The sequence below is a fragment of the Oxyura jamaicensis genome, chromosome 19, assembly GCF_011077185.1.
Source record: "Oxyura jamaicensis isolate SHBP4307 breed ruddy duck chromosome 19, BPBGC_Ojam_1.0, whole genome shotgun sequence".
NCBI classification, from domain to species: Eukaryota; Metazoa; Chordata; class Aves; order Anseriformes; family Anatidae; genus Oxyura; species Oxyura jamaicensis.
Window position 1 is genome coordinate 9,187,705 of NC_048911.1, and position 22,749 is coordinate 9,210,453.

General features: G+C 38.5%; 1 protein-coding gene and 1 long non-coding RNA gene across 2 annotated transcripts; both read left to right on the forward strand.

Annotated features, from left to right (window-relative positions):
• The first annotated feature begins 7 nt into the window (after positions 1-7).
• APPBP2 (amyloid beta precursor protein binding protein 2) lies at positions 8-20,773 on the forward strand. Its single transcript, XM_035342903.1, has 13 exons — positions 8-252; positions 9,639-9,727; positions 10,766-10,917; positions 11,181-11,304; positions 14,240-14,408; positions 15,074-15,163; positions 15,651-15,718; positions 15,800-15,905; positions 16,250-16,374; positions 16,565-16,650; positions 17,093-17,283; positions 17,682-17,847; positions 18,641-20,773. Exons 1-13 carry the CDS (start codon positions 112-114, stop codon positions 18,892-18,894), a joined length of 1,761 nt encoding a protein of 586 aa, XP_035198794.1. The 5' UTR covers positions 8-111; the 3' UTR covers positions 18,895-20,773.
• On the forward strand, positions 5,782-6,543 carry LOC118176157. The gene is made up of 2 exons (XR_004755285.1): positions 5,782-5,946; positions 6,147-6,543. It is a non-coding gene; the product is annotated as an uncharacterized LOC118176157 (long non-coding RNA).
• Positions 20,774-22,749: the final 1,976 nt, after the last annotated feature.

Sequence of the window (22,749 nt, forward strand, 5' to 3'; positions counted from 1 at the left end):
CCTTCCCTCCCTCCCGGGGCCGGGCGGCCGCGCAGGGCTGCGGGAGCGGCGGGGCGTGAGGCGGAGCGGGGCCGGGCTGGGGCTGGGGGAAGGCGGCTCCGCACACGCAAGATGGCGGCGGTGGAGCTGGAGTGGGTGCCCGAGACGCTGTACAACACGGCCATCTCGGCCGTGGTGGACAGCTACGGGCGGGCCCGGCGCCGGGACATCCGCTCGCTGCCCGAGAACATCCAGTTCGACGTGTACTACAAGGTACGGGGGTTGGGGGAGCGCCGGGAGAGGTTTGGGCCCGGCTGGGCCTTTGGGGGGAGATGGAAGGAGGTGGAAGGAGAAGCGGCCCCGGGGGGGGAGAGGAGGAAGGGGACGGGGAGGGGGGCGCAGCCGGCCCTGCCCCACGCCCTTGTGGGCTCTGAGGGGAAGGGGCGCGGGGTCTCGGACTCCCGGTGCTGCTCGGCCCTCGAAGGACGGGGGGGTGGACGGAGCTGAGGGCCTGTGAGGGGGGGAGGCTCCGGGGGGAGGCTCGTGCAGGGCCGGGCCTGTGGAGGTCGCGGGGGTTCCTGTGGAGGGCTCGGGAAAGGCCCGGCCCTGCCCTGCCCTGGGGGGCGGCGGGGTGAGGCCCTCCGGCTGGGGGACGTGGAGAAGGGGTTGGGGCAGGTTGGGACCGAGCGGTTTGGGTTGGGGTGTTTTTGGTCCAGTTCCCCCCCCTCCCCCCTTTATTTTTCCTTCCCTTGGAGAAAGTGATATCAGGTAGAAGGCGCTGAGTTTGCCATGCTCTCGTACCTTTAACGATCTGGTGGGAGCCAGAACTGAGACTCTTTAAATGATAGAGCTTGTTAGCCTGAAATCATTCTTTCATACGGTGGCTATTTCTCATTCAGCTGCCTTCTCTAAAATATCCAGAGTTAGAGGAAAAGGTGTGCTAGGATGGTCCATTAATTTCTATTGTCCACTAAATAGGTGCTTCATCCATCTACAGGAGCTGCTGGGAAAGAGCATTTGTCAGGAGAGAAACAGTGTGTAAGAGCTATGGAGGCGGATAACCTTTCTTTCCTCTGACAGTAAATTTCTAAAAACCTAGGATGTGGTAAATGAAGTAGCTTTTCAGATGAGTCCGTATGAACCAGGAGTAGTGGCCCATCGCATACGTATGGAGTAACGGTATTTAGAAGGATGTCTAATCTTCACTAGACAGAGAAACTGCTTCAACGGAGTTGAAATACACCTTTTCTGTATATTAGGTAGTACTTGCCTTCTGCAAGTGTTGAGAAGCGTGGGGAATCTGCATATGAAATGCTCACAGAAAATGATGGGGTTGAGATACAGCAAGTATTAGATAAACACTAAAGGTGCCCAACTAATAATGGGGAAAAACATTTTGAGGTTTATTTTTAGCTGTTCGTAGGTATGGCCATTGACAAATAACCTTCCTTGACACTGTCTTGACATTCATAGAAAAAGGGATGGTTCTCTAGGGCTTTAAAAGTACAGAAAAAGAACTCCTTCAAATGATGGAAATGTCTAAGTATGTGTTATTCCCAAATTGTTAAAAAACTCATTCACAGGTGAGCTAAATAGATCAACGACTTCCTATGCTTTTATTAGCACTCTTCAGTGGTTGCATAAATTCATATTCATTTGAAGTTATTTCATAATGAAAAATAAACCAGCACTATATGTCACTTCTGAAGAGACTTCAGTCTGTTCTGATCGGGTACCAGTGGTACGTCGTCTTGTTCAGGAGATGGTAACAAACATGCTAAGTACCTGTCCTCAAAAATACTGGTTCTGTTATACTAACCACACATTCATATGACTTACGGCGGTAATTTGAGTTTCTTTTTCCTTTTATGTATGAGTTTTAGAGCAGTTTGTTGTGAAATGCATAAGGTGCACCCCTATTTCTCATACAAATATATACGTATGAGATGTCCAAATACTGAATAACTGAAAGCAGGTTACGCAGTGTGCTGAGTGTCTTGCCAGTGCTACCAATGGCAAGATGGTCTTCCATGTCTTCACTCCTTGTATTTCCTACCTTTTCTATGTAGGAGAATCTATCCTTTTTAATAGTTGAATTTAAATTAGCTTATGCATAAATGTGACTAAATCTTGGCTGGGATGCTGAAAGCAAGTCTGCAGCCCTGACTAAATGGTGCTCCATATGCAGAGATGTCTGCCTTCTGTGAGCATCTCAAAGCATAGCCCAGATAAATCTTCTGGAATAGTGCTTGCATTTTTCTACGCACCTACACAACGCTGAGTACTGGTTCTTGATGGCTGCAGCAATACAAAGGACATCAGTGAACCAGGTTAGAATGAGGACTCCCTTCCCACCTTTGAACAGTCCCCTTCCCTGTTTCGTATGGTGCTTGTTTTGCCTTTTTGTTTCAGGTAGGTACCTTCAGGTACCAGGCTTTACAAATTGATACTGATATTAAACACTGTTATAGGCTGGGGAGGTATGCTCAGTGCATCCTGACAACGAGTTCTTTAAAGCAGGATTTCCAAAATCACTGATAGTCTTTAAAAGAAGATGAAATAGAAGTCTTCTCAGTCTTTGTTCTGTGTTGGTGGCTACTCTGTTGAAAGGGCGTCAATTTGTTGTTAGTATTGTATAGAATTGCACTTATTTTTTAAATACGTCTGAGGAAAGTTGGTGGGTAATGTAGAACTTGTGAAAATAGCTGCATTTAGACCTTGAAAAAGATGGAGAATCTTTCTCTGATTATTGATAGGAAGTATTTTTTCAGTCTCACATCTAACTTGCAAAAAATGCTTTGTTATCTAGGTGTTATTCGCAACTTGTGGCTTTGTAAAGCTAAAAGGTAGCAGCACCAGTCAGGCTTTATTTTGATATGCACTGTGGATGTTAATTGGCTGTGGCCATATAGAGCTATTTTTAACATGTTCATCAGTATGAACATTTGAAATTAGCATTTGCCAGTCTTGATTGCGCAGTTTGCTAGCTTGGTTACATTGGTTACAGGATATCCTGGAAATTTTAATGTCTGTGTTTGTGCTAAGAAAAATATTAATGTCTTATCACATCTGTATTTTGAAGAGTTTAATAACTAGTATTGTCACAAGTAACACCTGCATCTGGAAAAAAATGTGCAAACATAGTGTATTTTGTTTCCTTAGGATCTTTGCCAGGCTTTGCATATCCTGGTGGTGTTGTTTCCTAGTAGAAGTAGTTCGTTCTTTTTTTTTTTTTTTTTTAAACTGGAGGTGAGGTCCAACTTTCAGAAACCAAAGAAAGAAATATGCTGGATCTCAGTTAAAATGTGAGAATCATGCCTGGCAGCTGGGCAGCATTTGCAAATATCAATATTTTTTTTATTAAAAAGTAAGTGACAATTGGAATAAACAGAAAGTCCTCAAAAAAACTTTCTTTTGTGGCTTGTCAGGGAAAGGATGGTCTTTTGAGGGTGGGAGTTCTTCCAAATAACCGAGTTTTTGACAGGAATAAGACATTGAACTATGTAGTCCAAAGACTGTTCACTTAATGCCGTATGCAGAAGTTAGTGTTTTTCCCCCATGCCTCAGCTTTATATTCTGTTACTTGTAATTATTATTTTTTTGATTCTCCTGGTATATTTGAAGGCATATGACTTCACTAGTCTTAGTGTTCTCTTTTGTAGACACTTGCAGTTACATGCTAGCAAGCTAATCTTGGACTTTCATAGGATAACAAGGAGTTTTATCCAGTGTCTAATTTCCTTTTGAAATGTCTATTCTGGATTGTGCTGCTATTTTTTTTTTTTGCATTGATTTTTCTTGAAAATCATTTGGGTCCAATGTTCTTTGAATGTTTTCTGATGATATCATTAACCACAGGAACAATTGGAGATGACAAATTGTCTCAGTCAGTGCGGACCCGTAACCTTTAGAAATTGCACTATGCTAACTTGTTTTGTATAAAAATATTTAGGCAAAATCCAGAAGGCTATAATCATGCTTTTTCTGTATTTCAAGTGGTCAATAAAACTTCCAGAGTGCTCCCACCTTGATGTGGGTCAAAATACGGATTTTGAATTTACATCCCAGTAGTTCCAACTTCTGGACAACGTGTAGCCAGAGTATTGTCTCTTCCCTGTATTCTGGTAATCCGAACAAGAGCAAGTATGGCTAATAAAAGCTCTTGTATCACATCTAGTTATTCTTTGAATGAAACGAAATGAATAAACAGGAATTTGCTGACACTTTGCAACACACAATAGAGCGTCCGTTCTCTGCATTGCAGTAGAGACTGCTTTTACTGATGAAGAATGATTATAAGCATATTTTCCATAAGGTCAGAGTAAATCTGGTTCGTCCCTTCATATTCCTCGTTATGTGATGAGGGAGGAAAGGGTAAGCTACCTATGAAATGAAGTGTAGCTGTACTTCTTTAGTTTGAACATCTTTGTGACCAGAGGAGTACAAACAAGGTCATAAGCAAGCAACATATCTCATGAGGCAGGCCAGAAATCCGGAACAAGTGGGTCACATTTTGTAGGGCTTCTGGCTGTGACTGACCAGTGTGACTTCACCAGGCTTAATTAAATTAATGCTGCTGTCCTTCTAGGGGTCAGAAATAAATATGTATGTCGGAACCAAACATGGTTTCCGTATGTGTGCATGCATACAGGTGTCCTGATCACCTGGTTAGACTTCCAGGCTGGCACATGCAGTAGGACTTCCCCGAACACTGTTTGGATTAAATCATGTCTATCACCCCCTCTTTAAATTAAGCCCTCCCACTCAAAGAGATTTTTTTTTTCCAGTGATTATTGCGCTTTATTTTAATATGTCCCTTATCTGTAATCTAAATTTTAGTGGTACTGAACCATCCTACCTTGTTACGTCGTTGTTGGTTTGAAACTCCTTGCCTTTCCTTACCATTTTTCTAATTCTTATTGTTTACTTTGCTCTTTATTTTTTTCTTTTCGAACCTGTGTGGCATGTTTTCTGATCCTAATGTGTATTCTGGCTTCCATATTTTTTTTAGTATCCTTATTAAATCTTATAAACTAGAACTCAGCATAATTCTGGTAATGAGGTCACATGAACAGAACAAAGGTGTTCAGCTGCTGCTGAAACAATAATTGCTGTTTCTACTTCATTTCATTCGTACTGATTTAACTTCAAATCAAAGCAAACTGGATAGAAAAAATAGGGTTTCCCTGCTGTGGAGAGTCACATGAATGTGTGACTCTAAGATCTGTACTTCACACAAAGTGTACGAGTTCTGTGTAGATGTGAAATCTCAAAAAATTGCTGATGTGATACAGGAAGAAGAGCGAGTTGGAAGAAGTGAAGTGTGCTCTTGTGTGTAAGGCTATAAGCTCAAAAATTATCTGTTAAATTAGGCTTATTCAATAAGGGATTTTTGTTAGTTATTTTGCTTGAGGTTCATAGCGATCAGATTCTAATTGGAAGTATGTTTTCAAATCCATAAAGTTTGCCTTTTTATGCCCTGAACAGTATCACATTGAACTAGCCATGTCCAGAAGCTTTGAAAATGGTTTTGAAATTGATTTAAGAGTTCATGTACCTACATTTTTAACTGATTATTTTCTAAGCCTGTCTGCCACCTGTCCCCTTAGCCTTTAATGAGTCATTTGTCAACAGATTGATTCAGTGCACTAATGATTACTAAAAATCATTTTTCCTTCTGTGTTAAGTAGGGGAGAAAGGTGGGGTGGGGGTTACAGGCAAACTTGTTTTCTAAATACTGATTTTGTTGTTTAGGTATACAATCCTTCCTACGTTTGGCATGGTATTTGACAGTACGTTATTGAACAGTGCTAAACTTGCTGGGGAGCTCCTTGCAATTCTCTGCATCTTTAATTCTTACCAAAATGTCCATATTTATTTTTCAGACCTCTTCCAAACTGGAGCAATAGGAGCATATTTTACAAATTGCATGCGCTACAGTTCTTCTGGAGGGTCCTTTTACAACTGGTTAGAATTGATCTCCATCTGCTTTTAAAACGTGATTAATTTTAAAAAGTTAAATGTATTTTTAGGTTTAGATCAATTGTTTTCTCTTGTACCCAGTGAAACAGCCAAGAATGTTGGTGATACTAATATTGTATCACTTTCTCTGTGATGTTATGGCTTTGCTTTTACTGGTAGTTTAACATCTTTGTCTTTATTTTTAGGGGTTTGCTAGGAAGCAGTTAGAGCTCAGCTTAATCTATTGAGAGAGAACTCTGACAAGGACTTTAACAGAATTAAATGGGCACGATGGTATGATAACAGATAAGTTACGAGTTAATGTTACCAATATGTTTGACCGGGGCCACCGCTGTATGCAGCTTTTGAATGCTTTAGAGAATGTGCTATGGGTTAAAAGTAAGCCTTAGCTTCTGAAGGAAGATCAGGGTGGTTTTCTCATAGCTGTGCAGAAGAGTTTGACTCTGCACATGTGTAAATAACAAGGCAACACATCAAACTTAAACTTTGGTTCATGTCTCCAGTGCCAGAATCAATGTGTCAATTTGAGCCGTTAAAGTTGGAAGTCATACTGTAGGCTCTTACTCAATTTTCTGTAGGTTTTAAAAAAAAGAAATTTCTTGTTAAGCTCCAAATAGGTTAAGTTTGTGTCTAAAGAAAAAAAAGTCTTCCTTCTTAAGAAATGAAGTTTTTCAGAAGTCCAAATCTCTGCTGTTCTTGTCAGGGCATGTTTTTCTTGAATCACTATTTTGTTTTGTTTTTCATGTTATGTAGCAAGGCTTGTGGTCAGGAATTCTGTCTCTCTGGAGCTTTAACAAGAGAATCATTTCTTCAGTACTTGCAACTGCTTCTCAATGAGCAAATGAGCGTTACTGAATCTACTGGAATTGCTTCACAGTTTGCTATATACTCACTATTTCCATGTCAAATTTTGTTTGAAAATACTGCTTTAACAGCTCTAACAGTTTAAAGAGACTTCAAGCTGAGTTGGTTCCTCAAATGTTTGCCAGCGTGTCGAGGCAAGGGGTGAATAGTGTGGTAAATATTCCAAGGATACTGTATTTCTGGTTATACCAGGAAAAAACATTGGTTGTTTTTCACATCCAAGAATGGTGCCTTGAGCACTCGGAGTGCTCATCTCAGAGTTGGGAATAGCAACGCGCAGATCGCATGCTTGGACCTTTGGGCCTGAAATAATAGATGTATCAAAAATGAGGATGCGGTTCAGGGTTCCCCACACAACCAGGGCATTTTTTCATTGGGAATTTAAGAATCCCAAGTAACAGTGGGCAGATTACAACAAATGTTTATGGAACTTCATAAATATATTAATTTTAAAAGGTCATATTAGAGTTAACATTTGCTAAAGCAGTGTTAGAGTAATCACTGGGATTTTTAGTTAGCACTGCAAAGTGATAAGGGGAAATGATGATGTACTTGGTTGAAAACCTAAATATTGAATGTATGCTAGTCCTTCTGACCAAGTCTTGGTAAAATAACTTCGGGTTAAGTGTTAGTTTCTTCTGCAAATGATCTCATTAATTGTTGATAAGATGTCTACCTTCAGAACTGGAATACGAGACAGGATACAATCTGTTTCGATTGTGAAAAATATGTTTTAGATTTTATATATAATAGTTAACTTTACAGGGTTGTGTGGAGAAAATGAGACTGCTTACCGTAACAGTAGTTTTCTAATATACAGGTCTGGAAGGCCTTTTGCTACCAGAGAGAATATAGCTTCAGAAGAAACTGGTTTCTTTGAAGTACAGGGACATGGCACTGTTTTATCTGAGGAGTAACTTTGCACGCAGACTTATTCTGTTTTTTAAAGGACTTCCTTTTTTTTCCAGTGAAATGGATGACTAAAAGGAAAACATTCATTTCTGGCAATTGACATTATTAGGTCAAAGTATTTTTGAAGGTTTTTTGTAGGTTCTGTTGTTAAAATAACAAACTTACTGTGCTGTAAAATCAATGTCATGTGCTTTTGTAAGGAGAGTTAACTAAAACGAAGTTTCTGGCTTGGGGAGATGTTCTTGCATGTTTTGTTTGAATGCGAATTCATCTGCTTCCTGTCTTTGTGGTTAAAAAGGCAAGCAGATATTAGATGCTTATAAAGGTTTTTTAAGAAATTATTAAAACTCAGAGGGGAATGTTAAAGTTTTCATTAAATTTGTGCTTGTACTTGAACATCTCTAGTGTGTTCTCTCAGCTTTTGCTTACAGAATGAGGGTGCTGCTCACACAGCACACGGAGTCTTGCTGCCGACACGCGTGTGTCAGCCTTGGGCAGTGTGTGTTCAAATGCCTTAGCATGTAGATTGAAAAGTGGGGTTTTAATAACTGTTAAGAGCACAACATAGTAGTGCTTTATCTGCATGCTCCTGATGGCGTGAAACATTACTACGTAATCTGGTGTCAGATCGTAAACTGTAGTGTCCTGGTCCTGCCTCACGTAGCGCACACATGAAACAGGGACCTCAAATGGCCTTTGTTGAAAGATGCAGCATCTAGAGAGGTGTCCTTTTCCCCAAGGAGCTACTGCCTTGAAAAAAAATAATTAATATTAAGGCCCAGGGGGTGTCCTAGAACACCTAAAACAAATAACAAATGGTTGTACTGCAGCGGTCCTGTGTAATCCAGTGCTGTGCTTCTAACAGAAGCTGGGGATGGATATATGAGTATGGCAAGTGTATAGTGGTGCTTTCTTTGATTACTTACCCAGCTTTCAGTCATTTGTGGTTCAGGGACTTCGATATCAGGATTTAATAGCCCGCGGTGGATTTTTCTGCTGTATATTTGTACAGACACTTTCATACCTACGTAAATTCTTAGTATTTATAGCATAATGTGGCAGAAAGTTCTGCAGCTTAACTATGCGTTGCATAAAGAACTGTCTCCATGGTTTGTTTTTTGTGAGCAAGCCAACTGATATATTTGCTTATCTGCAGGTAAAAATCAGTTTGGGCATAAAATTAGCCATTGCTTTTAATAAATTCCCAGATTTGCATGAATATTTCCATTTACTCAAACAGGAATTACTCACGTAAGCTCAGGTATTAATGGGGTCAGGGCTCATGCCTGTGTTTAGCTCTGGGTATCAGTGAGTCATCTATTGCAGATCTTGTGTTGGTTGTTGTTGTTTGTATATATAATTTTATTGCTGCATCCTTTGTTCTAGGGGCCTATTCAAGTTTTTCTAGGATCATAATAGATTATTTGAATATATGATTTATGCTTTGGCTTTGGATTTCCACTTTAAAATACTCTAAAATAATGCTGGTTGCTAGAGTCTGTGTAATTTTTAAAATGTTTTCAAAGCATCTGGTATCAAAGAAGCTATTCATTGTAATTCTTGATAACTTGGAGAGTTTTTTGGCTTTGTTTTCTAGCTGAGGTGTTGCGGTGTTTTGATGATGATGCAGTTGAATATAGTGGACATTTGGAGAAAGGAAGAAAAAAGCGTACAAAAACAACTTGAAACCACATACAGAGCTCTAATAGCTTGTGTTTGTTCAGCTTTTAACACTAAAGTTTTGCTCCTGTGTGGAGATCGGAACTGTTACTTTTTAATATTTGCTCTGCTCTATTTCAATACTTTGAAGTCTAGGTTTCATCATAAGTAACTCTTGTGTTGAATTTCCCAGGAGAGTGCACGGTCTTAAATTTTTAAATGTATTTGTGTCTTTCTTTCAGCTTTATCAACAGGGCCGATTATGCCAGCTGGGTAGTGAATTTTGTGAACTAGAAGTTTTTGCGAAGGTGCTACGAGCTTTAGATAAAAGGTAAGCATCTCAATATTTTGTTAGTTCTCTTTTCAGCTCTTAGCCCTTGATCGGGGTTTTGAATCTGGAAAAGGTCTCTAATTTTCTTGGGTGTAATAGCCCATGTGATAACCATAGGAATACCTCTTCAGATTTGCAGAAGGGCTTTTAAGGTACGGTGTCTCTTTCTCTGTCATAAAATAAAACAGTTGTAACTTCCGTGCAAATACACCAAGTCATCCGTGATGCTTGGTACTCAGATGGTTTTCTTTTTCTACTATGCAGTTTGTGCTAGCCTAAGTCTTGTGATTGGTTTCACCGATACCATGCCTTACAAGTTTTTAGACCTGCGGGTGTTCAGTTCTGTTACCAAATGCAGTGTATGCTGTGTGTGGAAATTATACGCATGTTTATCTCCATTGTTGTGACTGTTCTTAATCAGACGAGTAAGACGTACAGGCCAGTCAAAGTATCTGTTCTTTAGGTTGCAGCTAATCCTAGGGGAAGGGTTATCAAACTGATAGGATCACCTCAGTTTAAAAAGTTTTCCCAACTTTAAATATTACCCCTCTGTATTGTTATGATCAGAACTTGACTTTTTTAGATCAGACCAAAATAAGCTTTGTGTCTTCAGACATATCTTCCTTGCCTTGTTGCATGTGTGATGTTAATGGGTTCGTCACTGCTCATATATCTGCAATTTCTGTGGGAGATGTGGGGCAAGGGTGGACTTTGAGGCTTCCCCCCCTCTGAGATTTAGCTGAAAATGTTGTTTTCCAGTTCTAACAATGTGTGGGTAGTTTGTATATCGCTTACACTGGAGGGTGTCCTTGTAAAGAACTGTGTGTACACTCATTCTATTTGTTGGCTAATCCAACAACTGTAATCCATTAGCCTTGAGACTGACAATTATTTTGTATTCATCTGGTTTTGGTTTGAGAGAAGGTCGGAGTTATTTCTTTGATTCACTACTCTTTTGAATTCATGGCACTCAAGCCAACTGACTGCCGTGTTTTAAAAACTTTATGTATAACTAAATTCTGTTTTCTTTTGTTTCAGACATCTGCTTCATCACTGTTTTCAGGCTTTGATGGACCATGGAGTAAAAGTTGCTTCTGTACTGGCCTATTCTTTCAGTAGACGGTGCTCCTACATAGCAGAATCGGATTCTGCTGTAAAAGAAAAAGCTATCCAGATTGGTTTTGTTTTAGGTAACTGATGATAGGCTGTTAAGTATGATACTCTTTTCATTCAAGCTTCAGTCAAGCTAATGCTATTTTTTCTTTTTAATGTCTGAAACTTTTTTTAAATAATGTGTATATGTTTGGAGTATAAGCTTTTAGAAAGCTACATGGTGTCTTAAATATATTGGATTTAAATGTCTGAGAATTTCAGGCTGCTGTCTGCTTTTTGAATGTTTGAGACTTAAAATTTGCAGGCATGATGCTTAATTTTTTATTTTTTTTTTCTCCAGGGGGATTCCTATCAGATGCAGGCTGGTATAGTGATGCTGAGAAGGTATTTCTTTCCTGCCTTCAGCTGTGCACCCTTCATGATGAAATACTTCATTGGTTTCGTGCAGTAGAATGCTGTGTAAGGTGAGCTCAACTTTCCTGCATGTGTTTTGCATCAGTGTTTGATGAAATTACATTTAGTACAAGAAGAATTTACCAAATATGAATGATAAAAATAGAGTTGAGCAGAAATAAAAAGAAAACATACCTTTCCTGATAATAGATCCAATGTGTTCTTGAGGTATTTCATTATGTAGTTAGGAAAATGCAGGTGTCTAGTTCTTGTCGGTGCCTTCAGCCACAACTTAAGCATTTGGAAAATAATTTGTTTTTAGGAGGCATTTAGTTTTTGTACCTGGCTGGTTTCATAAGACCTGTAGTGGGGTCCATTCAAATAAGAACCCCTGCTGTTACATTCATGTTCCTAGATGTGCGATGCTAATACAATCTACAGCAAGTAGTAATGCTGTGACTGACCTCTTCTGTGTGTTACAGCTATGGGCTTGAATACCTGTGTGCTAGTAAGCATAGTTAAATTTGAGATTGATATTTTTTTTTAGCTGCTGTAATGAACAACAAGGTATCCTGTTTATCTGAATATAGACAAAAATATTGTTTTGGAAAACTGCTCCAAAACAAAACTGCACCTCGTTTGTAGTTGGGTAAATGAGAAGTAAATAGGTTTGCCAGTAGCTGCTTATTTTATGTATTTTTTTTCACTGTTGGAGAACAATATACAGCCCACACAGTTGTGAATAAAATATTTTCATTTTGTGCTAGAAAAAACATCCATCATTAGAATGATTTCTTCTGAACTGGAGAAGTTAATTCTGTTTGGGCAGAGACAGCCATTGTTGTTGTAATGGAAGCTGATGGCCTGCATATAACATTAAGTCGCTCTGGGCAACAGTGTGAATGGAGAGATACTGCTTTATGTACTGGCATCTCCCAAGGAATTAAATAACAGCACAGTTAAGTTGGAAATGTATCAAATAAAAAGAATTTGAAACAATTTCAGAAGTGCTAAGTATGTAAATTCTAAAAACCCTTTTGTGGGAGAGAGCGGTAATTGTACTCAGTTTCAAAGTCACAAGGCAGTAAGATAAACTTCTTGTTGTTACCGTCTAATCCCCAGTGTAGAATAACTTGTTTGAACCACTTGAATAACTAGTTTAAGTCCAGCACTTGGAAATACAATGCTCTAAGAAGTGGCTCTTCTTATTCTAAAACCTAGAAAGTCCAGTCTCCAAGGGTTTAATTAATGCACTGTATTATTAATAGAATGCAATTTAAAAACGTAAACCTTTGTTATCTAGACGTGATTTGGTGTTTCTTTGTAGTACTAGCACTAGTAAATTATATGAGAAAACTCAAGAATGTGATTTGGGATCTCTTATACAAACTTTTATACTACTTCCTTTCAGGTATAGTGCTCCTATTGGCTTGATTTCTTTCATTTTTCTATCTTCATCAGTAAGGCACAAATATGTAATACAAATACGTGGTTCTCCCAGGTCATTGTTTCACATTTTGCTAATTCTTTTTTGGTGTTTTTAGCCTTACCAACATGTTGTGTAACCCTGTGGTTGCTGTTTATTAACGCTATTAGAGAATGATTTTACTCTAAAGGCCAGCATTGCAGAGGTTAAAGAAGATGGGAGATTTTTAGCTTATTGGTTATAAAGCGTTTATTCTATGTCTTATCTTTATCTTCAAAATTCCTTTGGATTAATAATGGAATGGTTGTTATTCAAAACTAGATGATATTTTTTAAAAAAAAGAAAAGCAAAAACCAAAAACCCACACAACCCTTTCAGTTTATCTAAAGGATTGGGTTAGGTTTAGCTTGGTTTCTGGTTGGCTGTTTTCAGACACTGCAGCTGAAGCACCAAGGTACTGGATATTGTCTTTCCCATGTGCATATGCCAACTGCAGTGCTATCCCCACTCACATACGTCATTACATGGGATGTGGGCTTCGTGGTTTTGATGTTAGATGGCAGCTCCTCAGCAGCTCAGTAATAGGAATAGTTTATTTCTGAAAACTACAATTGCTTTGGTTTTTCTCTCCAGTTTCTTTAAAATTCCTGCCTTTATTGCATCTAGATAGTTTTCTGCTGCCTGTGACCAAGAACACAATTCATTTCTGCATCATGCTTAGTTCTCAGAACTTATTTAAGGATTTTTTTTTTTTTTTTTTTTTTCCTCTGGGTCTTTGTCACAATGTTTCCCCTTGGAAAGCTGATGTTGCTGGTGTTTGTTTGCTTAGCGTGTTTCAGGGTTTTTCTGAAGGTATTTTCTTTTGATCATCTCTCTGCATGGCTAATATACATCTGCTCTGTGCTTGCCTGCCGGTCCCTGCTTGTGAAAATGTCAGTTTTATTTCTTTTCTTGTTAGTGTTTGATTTCATGATACATTTCAATCAGAAAGTATAGGAAGAGTATTATGGGTAGGCTGAATTTATAGGGCAAATTTAAATGTATTACCTTCCTGCTGCAGGAGGCATAGCTACAGTAACTTAGAAATCTTTACTCAGAGTAAACGCTTACAGGAAACAAGTTTAAAGAAGAGAAACATTGGTCTAAAACATAATTGATCTTGCCTTCCTCTGTTACAGTTTATTGGAAGATCTAGCGTAATGTATCATAAAAGGTATAAAATATTGCACTATGCATTAGCTCGTGTTTCCTGAATTTAGCCCCTTTGCAGTACAGAATGGATTTTATGAAAAATAAAATATAAAGCCACAGCGAAGTGGTTTGAGCACTGGATATACATGTCATCAACATGGAAAAAATCATTTGACGTTTCCAACGGTAAAGATTCTTGCTGTGCAAGATGCAAAGCATGGAGTACTGAAACAGTGTTCTGTAAACAGTTCTTTTGTATTACTGAATTCAAACAGTGATAGCCCAGTTCTGTTGTAAGTATAATGCCAAATTATAGATCGGTGATAATACTGTATAATGAAATGGTTTATTCAGACAGTGTTTAGAAGATCTCTTTACCTCTTCCTAAGGTTGCTGCATGTTCGAAATGGTAACTGTAAATATCACTTGGGAGAAGAAACGTTCAAACTAGCTCAGTCTTACATGGACAAACTTGCAAAACATGGTCAGCAAGCAAACAAAGCAGCACTCTATGGGGAGCTGTGTGCACTGCTTTTTGCCAAGAGCCACTATGATGAGGTGAGTGGGATTAGTTTGTTTTTGTTTTACTTCAGGAAACTGATTATGAAATCTGCTAGGACTTTCCATGGCTGCCTCCCTATTCATATTGTATTTCTCACCTAAGTTCCTGATCGGTTTTGGTTCTTGTGTGGCAGTGCCAGAGGAGTACTTGATTTACCAGCTGACTTCTGTGTGTTCTTAGTTAGTCTACAAGCTCTTAATGGTACTTTAACCATCATTAATAATCTATCACATATAATTTCCGAGTATATTTTTGTTATCAGGAAATGGCACATTACAAAAAGCTTATTTTAATAGGTAAAAATGATTCGGAAAGCACAGATAGCAGCACATCATTGCAGCTAGTTTAGAAAAACTGCAACTTCAGTGTAACTGCTGCATAAACTGCAATTTTCTTTTAGCTTCTAAATACACTGACTAGGAAGCTGTTGTTTACAGTAGGAATTGTAAGGATTATGTAAAGGCTATTGAATACTTTTTTGTCCCTTAAGCTTAAGAGGAATCTTTAAGTTGGCCTTCTCAGATTTAGCTGAAAAAGCTTTATCAAACATAAGCAACTAAGCAGCATTTTTTAAAAAATTTGTAATGTAAACGATCAGTGTGTTTTTCAGAGCCAAGTAATGAAATTCCAGATTAAATATGTTGGTAACTTTGTTCAACAGGCTTATAAATGGTGTATAGAAGCTATGAAGGAGATCACAGTTGGCCTGCCTGTAAAAGTAGTGGTGGATGTTTTGCGACAAGCTTCAAAGGTGAATTTAAAATCTTCCACATTGCTCTTTTGAGTGAGTTACTACCAAGAATGGGTGAGGATGGGTAGTGCCTCCAGAATAGTCAGGTAACCTGGTCTGTATCGTGAGCATTATGGTTTGTTATTTGTCTAATTGGTCTATCTCAGTCTCAGCCCTGTGGATTTTTTTTTTCCTTCTCCCTGAAACTGACTTACAGCTGTTCAAAGGAACCTCATGACAGAGTTAACCTGAGAGCATTCCATGAAAAGGTGGTCTGTTTCCGTCTTTGTGGACTAGGTGCAGTACTAGCACTCTATTTAGTCATTTATGCCAGAATAAAATGTTTATTAATGTTATCTGTAATTTTTTCTTAAATAAATTGAAAATCACTTTAGTAACAATGACAATATTTTGAAATCAGAAGTAATAGTGAGCATTTGGGCCAATATCTGGAGGAGATGGATTCTGAGGGTACACCTCTTCATGTGCTTCATTTCTGTGTGTTTAGGCTTGTGTTGTAAAACGTGAATTTAAGAAGGCTGAACAGCTGATAAAACATGCAGTATACCTTGCTCGGTAAGTAGCATTCCAAAAAATACCTTTCAAAATTTATGCTTAACTTGCATCTCAGTTTGTAATATAAGTATGTTTCTACAGGGAGCATTTTGGAGCCAAGCACCCCAAATATTCTGATACGCTACTAGACTATGGATTTTACTTGCTCAATGTAGATAATATATGCCAGTCTGTTGCGATCTATCAGGTATGCAGCAAAACTAATTGTCTGTCTTTGGTTTCTATTACTGAAAAACTCGCATGCAGTTAATTCAGGGAAAGAGACAAAAGTTGATTTAATTACTGGCAAACTTTCTCAAAAAAACAATGAAAGCAACCATCAGTTTTTGCTTTTGTTTTGCCCTGAATCCTGAATAGATTTTATATATTTACTGCATCAAGTGTGTAGGTATAGGCCTACAGAATTTCAGAACCATCCGACATTTTTTTCCTTTTTTACAGTGACAGAAATTCATAAGTTGTTTTCCTTTTTTTTTTTTTTTTTCCTCCCCTGTATTGACTGATGAAACGGTGTTCTTCTAACTCTTTCAGACAGCTCTTGATATTCGGCAGTCAGTATTTGGAGGTAAAAACATACATGTAGCTACAGCTCATGAAGACTTGGCTTACTCTTCTTATGTTCACCAGTACAGCTCTGGAAAATTTGACAATGCACTGTGAGTACATCGATTTGAGGTAATGGCAATAAATCTAGTACTGTAAATGGGGGAAAAACGCTTTTAAATGGTACAGGTTTTCAGATCAGAACTTAAATGTATCTGTTTGTTTTATTAATGTTTCAAATACTTTACCAGTTAGCTGCTAATTTAAATAAAAATCTGGCTGCATCTATTTAAACTTTTTCAGATTCCATGCTGAACGTGCTATTGGCATTATAACTCACATTCTCCCAGAAGACCATCTTCTCTTGGCATCTTCAAAGAGAGTTAAAGGTAGTACACTTAATTGCGTTACTTGGAACAGTTTAATACTATGTCAGTGGAGATCAGTCATTCAGATATGTTTATCCTGTTCCCCAACAGAGGCATTGTAACTTGAGCTTTTTCCCAAATGGAGGTCACTCTGGAAGACTCTCAGCAGTCCTCGGTGCTCTTTGTCAACACACTTATAAAATACAAATAACTTCTTTAAAACTTAGTGGAAGACTCATTGAATAAAAATAGTAAAAGTATAAATTATTTTTAAAAAAAACAGGTTGGTAACTCTGGATTACCATTTGAAAGCAGTTTGTAATAATCAGCAAGGCTGATTTAGATGTCTCCCGAGAGGTCTCTTGGGTAGATGACTTTCTGCTACCTACAGTTAGCATATATGTGTTTTGAACACAGTAACATTGCTTTTTTTTTATTTTTTTTTTTCCCCTGCTATACTCAGCACTTATCCTGGAAGAGATTGCAATAGACTGTCATAACAAGGAAACTGAGCAGAGGTTACTTCAAGAAGCTCATGACTTACATCTGTCCTCGCTTCAGTTAGCTAAAAAAGCTTTTGGGGAGTTTAATGTACAGACAGCAAAACACTATGGCAACCTTGGAAGACTGTATCAGTCCATGAGAAAGTTTAAGGTAAGATTATACTAATGTAAATGTCTTACGATCTACAAGACCCCTATAATTCTGTCACTGTAAACAATTTTATTCTGTGTCCATAATTCATAATCTCAGTTGATATTTTTATGGCTGGAGAACTTGCACTTTAATATCTCACTTTGCTTTGTGTAACAATAAGATGCCTTTAGAGACAGCGTGATGTCAATTTTGAAGACAGAAGCAGTACTATTCGATCATCTAAAACAGTATTTTGGTTTTTATTTTGCTTTTCCTAGTTTTTTTATGCCTTTTATGAAATAGTACCGTCTATTTAGCCACTAAATACTTATGTTTCTTTGTCTCCCCTTTTTATTTTTATTTATTTATTTCAGTATGGTGAGTAGTCTGACCTTATATGAATTTGTTCCTCACAGGAAGCAGAGGAAATGCACATCAAGGCAATTCAGATTAAGGAGCAGCTTCTGGGTCAAGAAGATTATGAAGTTGCCCTGTCAGTAGGACATCTAGCTTCTCTCTATAACTATGATATGAATCAATACGAACATGCTGAAAAGCTTTATTTGAGATCCATAGCAATTGGTAGGTGATTCTTGCAATATTTGTCTACATAGCGCTTTTAATACCACAGAAAAGCTTATTACTAAAAGTAATAAAGGTTTTATTACTAAAACCTTTAAAACACAAAGTCTAATACTTTTTCTTAAATGTTCTGCTGGGGACTGAATTCCAGAATTTTATTACTCCCAGGTTTGCATCAGAACTCACTCTTGAAAACATCTAGAAACATGACTAATTAAAAGCTTTGGTGTTAGTCTTCAGACTACATTTTGGAGTTGTGGCTGTAATGTAAATGCAGAATATGGTTAAATTCTGAAAGAAATGGAAAGCCGCTGTGCCTGTCAGCCTTCCTTGCTTATTAATTATTTTTTTCCCCATTATCACTTGCTGTGATAATAAGTGTATCTTTGGGCCTTGCTCTAGCTCAACTTTGAAACAGGCAATCTTATTTCGTATTGTTAACGTGTAGAGTGGGTTACTAAAAAAAATAAATATTTTAAGGTAAAAGACTGAAAAACATTTTTTAATTGAATTTGGACTGAAATTGTGACACAAAATGATTGCCTTCTGTATGAGGCTGCTGGATTCTATGCATGTAAAGCTATGAGTTGATTAATTATGTGGTAGTAGAGTCCTTGAGGACAAATTACAGTTCTGTTTAAAGGAGAAGTTTGATATCAATGTCAAGCATTATCCAGGAAGCTTGCATGTTGTAACAAAAAGGTTCATGTTGCTGGTAAAAATGACATGAGAAGTAAGGTACAATGTATGGGTGAATTACCTTTTAATTTTGTTATCTTCTGGGTTTCTTCAGGAAAGAAGCTTTTTGGTGAAGGATACAGTGGACTTGAATACGATTACAGAGGTCTCATTAAACTGTACAATTCCATTGGCAATTACGAGAAAGTTTTTGAGTACCACAATATTTTGGCCAATTGGAACCGGTTGCGAGATCGGCAGTTCTCTGTTACAGATGCTCTGGAGGACGTAAGCACCAGCCCTCAATCCACTGAAGAAGTGGTCCAGTCTTTTCTGATGTCTCAGAACATTGATGGACAGAGTAGCTAAGAACTTGGTCAATTAACCAGTTAAGGTTTTTTCCCCAGATTACAGGGGAAAAGTCATACTGTGAAATCTAAACCATGTAGTTCTCTGGGGGCTGGAATTTGCATTGAAACACTGGTCCAGTCTACTGAAGAGTGCCCATACGGATGAATGTGTGTTAAATTCCTATCAGCATGTGTATGGCATGTTTAGTTCGGCTCACATTTTTAACTGGGTATTCCAGAAAACCCCTACTTTCTCTCTTCTTTCGAAAGAACCTACTTTACAGAAAGTCTGCAAGAGAACATTAAATAAAACTGTTTGAGTTCAAAAGAGTTGCATTCTTGTTATGAATGGAAGGTTTCATCAAGAGCTTTCTTCTGATATACAGAAAGAATAAATGCTATGCTATAAGAAATTATACAAGAGAGGTCTTTCTACTGTATGCATTGTAGCAAAGTTAATCACAAACATTAAGAAAAGGGAGAATGCCTTGGCTGCCACCTTATGAAGAGAAGTGGCAAAGAACCACTTGGGAGAGAGCAATGTACTCTTTGTGAACCACGATAAGTTGATGAGCAAATAACCACCGTATGTTTTTAATATCCTGAACTGGACCAGTGTTCATCTGTAAGCGATAGAAGATCCAGTAGACCAGCAATCTTAGTTTTCTTTGGTACCAACCAAGAGTGCTAACTTTCATAACAGGACCAGGAAAATCAAAAGTGGACCAGCCTGCTAGAAACAGTTTTTGGACCAGTGGCTTTAATTTAATATTTCTGCCCCTGCATTCACTTTTACAGTAGAATTATTTCATTTAGATGTATGATCATTGCAAAATTATATTCATGTAATAGATACAAAACTAGGAAGTGAACGTTCTTTAGCAGTTGCGATGGCATGTCTTTACTTAGTAAGCGTATACAGATATTAATGTCAATGCCACACACAAAAACTAGAAATGCTTAACTATTTGCTGCAGCCATTTTTTATTTTTATTTTTGAATGGGCTTACTCTAATAATTGAGGCAGTAACTTGTTTATACCAGTTAATAGTTTTGTATTACAATCCAGTTCAATTTTATGTTTCTGGAGAACACAGCTTATTGTACAGTTTGCAGGGGTCAGTGGAAAATGCCAAAAAGCACAACAGGTCTTTTTTGTGATGCTTCATTTCTACATTAAATGATAGTACAACCAGAAACTGATTCCTTTACGTTAATTTAAAAAGCAGAAGTCAGCTGTAAAGATCTTTTAATAATGCCTATCTCACTAGCCTGTCTTAATTTTTCTTCTGTTGGGGCAGGGGGGCTGCTTTGCTGTTTTTTTTTTTTTTTTTTTTTAAAAAAAAAAAGTTGTTTTTTTTTTTTTTAATTGTTGAGGTAATACTCATTTGAAAGTCTGTGTAACATAGCAAACTAGAAACAACTCACTGCTGTTACCTCAGTTCTTATTATAGTGGCACAAACAGTGCTCCTATAGTTAGGATTCTGTCAGTTTGGGTTCCCTTCCCCCCCTATTTTCAGGGGTTTGTAACTTGGCCATGAAAGTTCAGTCCAAGCTGAGGCTCTGCAAGCAAGGTTCCTACAGGACTTGGACTGGATGTTTTGTTTGGGGGTTGTTTTTTAATTTGTTTATAAAGCTTGGGACAGGGAAAGCTGCTTGATGGTCTTCAAAAAAGAGTGCAGAGAAGAAACAAATGTCAGACACTACTTGGAGCTTAACAGCTCTTTTAAGAACTGAAATTGTACAGGCCAATAGTTCATATACTGGTGCCTTCGAGTATAATTCTGGGGGAAAGGCTGAATAACACCAACTTGAAAATGCAGTTCTATAATTAGTACAGCTTTAATGATTGTACACTTGGAGTACTTTTACTGACGTAACAAGTGGTATTTGCATTTTTTTTAAAAGCTGGTATTAAGACTTACATTGCAGTGTATCCTCAAAGGCTGTTCAAGGAAAAGCCAACTTAAAATTCTGCATGGATTTTAAATCTAATTTCTTCATAGTAATTTTTCTTGTTTACGAGTGCTTTAGGTACTACAAGCAAATCTGGCTGTCTACCAGGCAAAATATTTTCATCCCCAAATGTTCATACGTTAGGGCACTGATGAATTAGTTGTTATGAATTCTTTTCTTTAATCCTATGAATTCTTTTCTTTAATTTAAAACTAATTAAATGAAGCTTGTAATATTAGTATCAGAACTTGGGCAGGGGAGGCATGCTTAAAATTGTCCTAAACAAGCTCTGTAGCTTCTGTACAGCAGAAAGGTTTAACGGCCTCAAACCAGGTACGTGGATTTACAGCGCCTGGAGCCCCTTGCCTGGGGTTCCCGGTCAGGTCTCTGCTTCCAGGTTTTGACTGTCAAAACTCAAAGGTCTCAAGGTTTTATGTTTGGGGTGGGGAGCATTGTTTGACTGATCCCAGTGCAAGTAGTCTCCGTGAACCATTGCTGTTATTTCAGCTCTCAGATTTGTGTGTTTGTTTTGTGGGTTGCCTTCAAGTTGTGGCAAACAGGAGGGCTCCCGGCATGGGACAGCTTAGGGAGGTGTTACGCTGCTGTCTGAGAACCAAATGCGTTTCTTCAATTCCTTCAATGAGTAGCTTTATTCTGTTTTCTCAGACCTGAGTGGATGTACATTTATCTTTCCTCAAGCTACTTCACCAGCATGTCGTATACCTCGGTGCATTGGCTTGTCTGGAAGGAGTTGATGTCCTATAAATCACGCAGGGTTCTCTTGGACGGTGGACTTTGGCCAAGAAACATGACTTGGAGAAGAGCACTTGCAGTGATCCTTGTAGGACTAGTAACGTGCTTTTCATGTGATTAAATTAAATCCTGACTTGACTGTTGGGTTGAACTTCTCATTGTAGCACTTCAGCAACTCCAGTCGTGCCAAGGCATGCACATTTTGGAGAAAGGTAGCTGGGGCTGATTGCTGAAGTTGTCAAAGCGCTGGAGCTTTGCATAACAACTTTGCAGCTGCCTACAAAACACTTTGTCGCCTGCTCTGCATGCCGTAGCTCGGAGCCTTCACCTAATGCTGTCCTTGCTGCAGATGCACTCTCCATGCAATAACCAAACTGACCTTTCTAGTTCTTGGTTCTGTCTCTCTGGTAGTGTTCTCAGAAAAACGTAGCTGTCTGTATTGGCATGTGGAGATGATATTTAAAACGTGCTGTTTGTTGTCACTCTGTCACTGTCTCTGCTCTTACAGCTTGTTGTTTGACATCCCTGAGAAAATAGGAGTAAATTGGGTGACTTCAAAGGAAGGTAAATGACTTGTCCCTCCATAAGGGCAGGAGCAGCTCCAGTGTGATTGGAGTGGGTTTCTTTGTATTGCTTCATCGTTATGTCATGACTTCTGCACTAGGTAGAGCTAAAGGAGCAGATCGTTATCCAGTGTGTTCTCTGTACCACATGGCTTGTTAGTACAGAATTTGCCAACACAGACCCTGCACCTCTCTCCCATTAGAGGTACAAATAAGGAATTCCTGTCCTATTTTTAGCCCTAACACAAGTTTTCAATACACATCTTATTGTAAGTATTGGAGAAGGGGGCTACATGGTTAGCCTTGCATGGTGGGAGATCTTGTGCCTGCTGAGATTCAATTAGCCAGCCATGAAACAATAGATAAAGTCAGTTAATTATTGGCATTTGATATGTGTGTAATGCACCTGCCACTAGCTGAGAGAGTGCTATTTGGTGCTGGTGCTAAAGGAGGAGAACAGGGCTTGCACCTCCAATGAAATGCATCTTCAGAGTGGTCTCGATGGTAAGTAATTGAATCACTCGAGTAACTGGAAAGAAGTGGTGAGGACAGGGGTCACCTTATGGAAAATTAACTATTGTTTAAGCCCTTGATTTATTTT

Bases quoted from the DNA above. Each gene is read 5' to 3' on its own strand.
- APPBP2 (XM_035342903.1), top strand. From the start codon at position 112: ATGGCGGCGGTGGAGCTGGAGTGGGTGCCCGAGACGCTGTACAACACG. The intron at 253-9,638 runs GTACGGGGGTTG...TCTTTCTTTCAG, and splicing joins AGTTCGACGTGTACTACAAG to CTTTATCAACAGGGCCGATT. The intron at 17,284-17,681 runs GTAAGATTATAC...TGTTCCTCACAG, and splicing joins AGTCCATGAGAAAGTTTAAG to GAAGCAGAGGAAATGCACAT.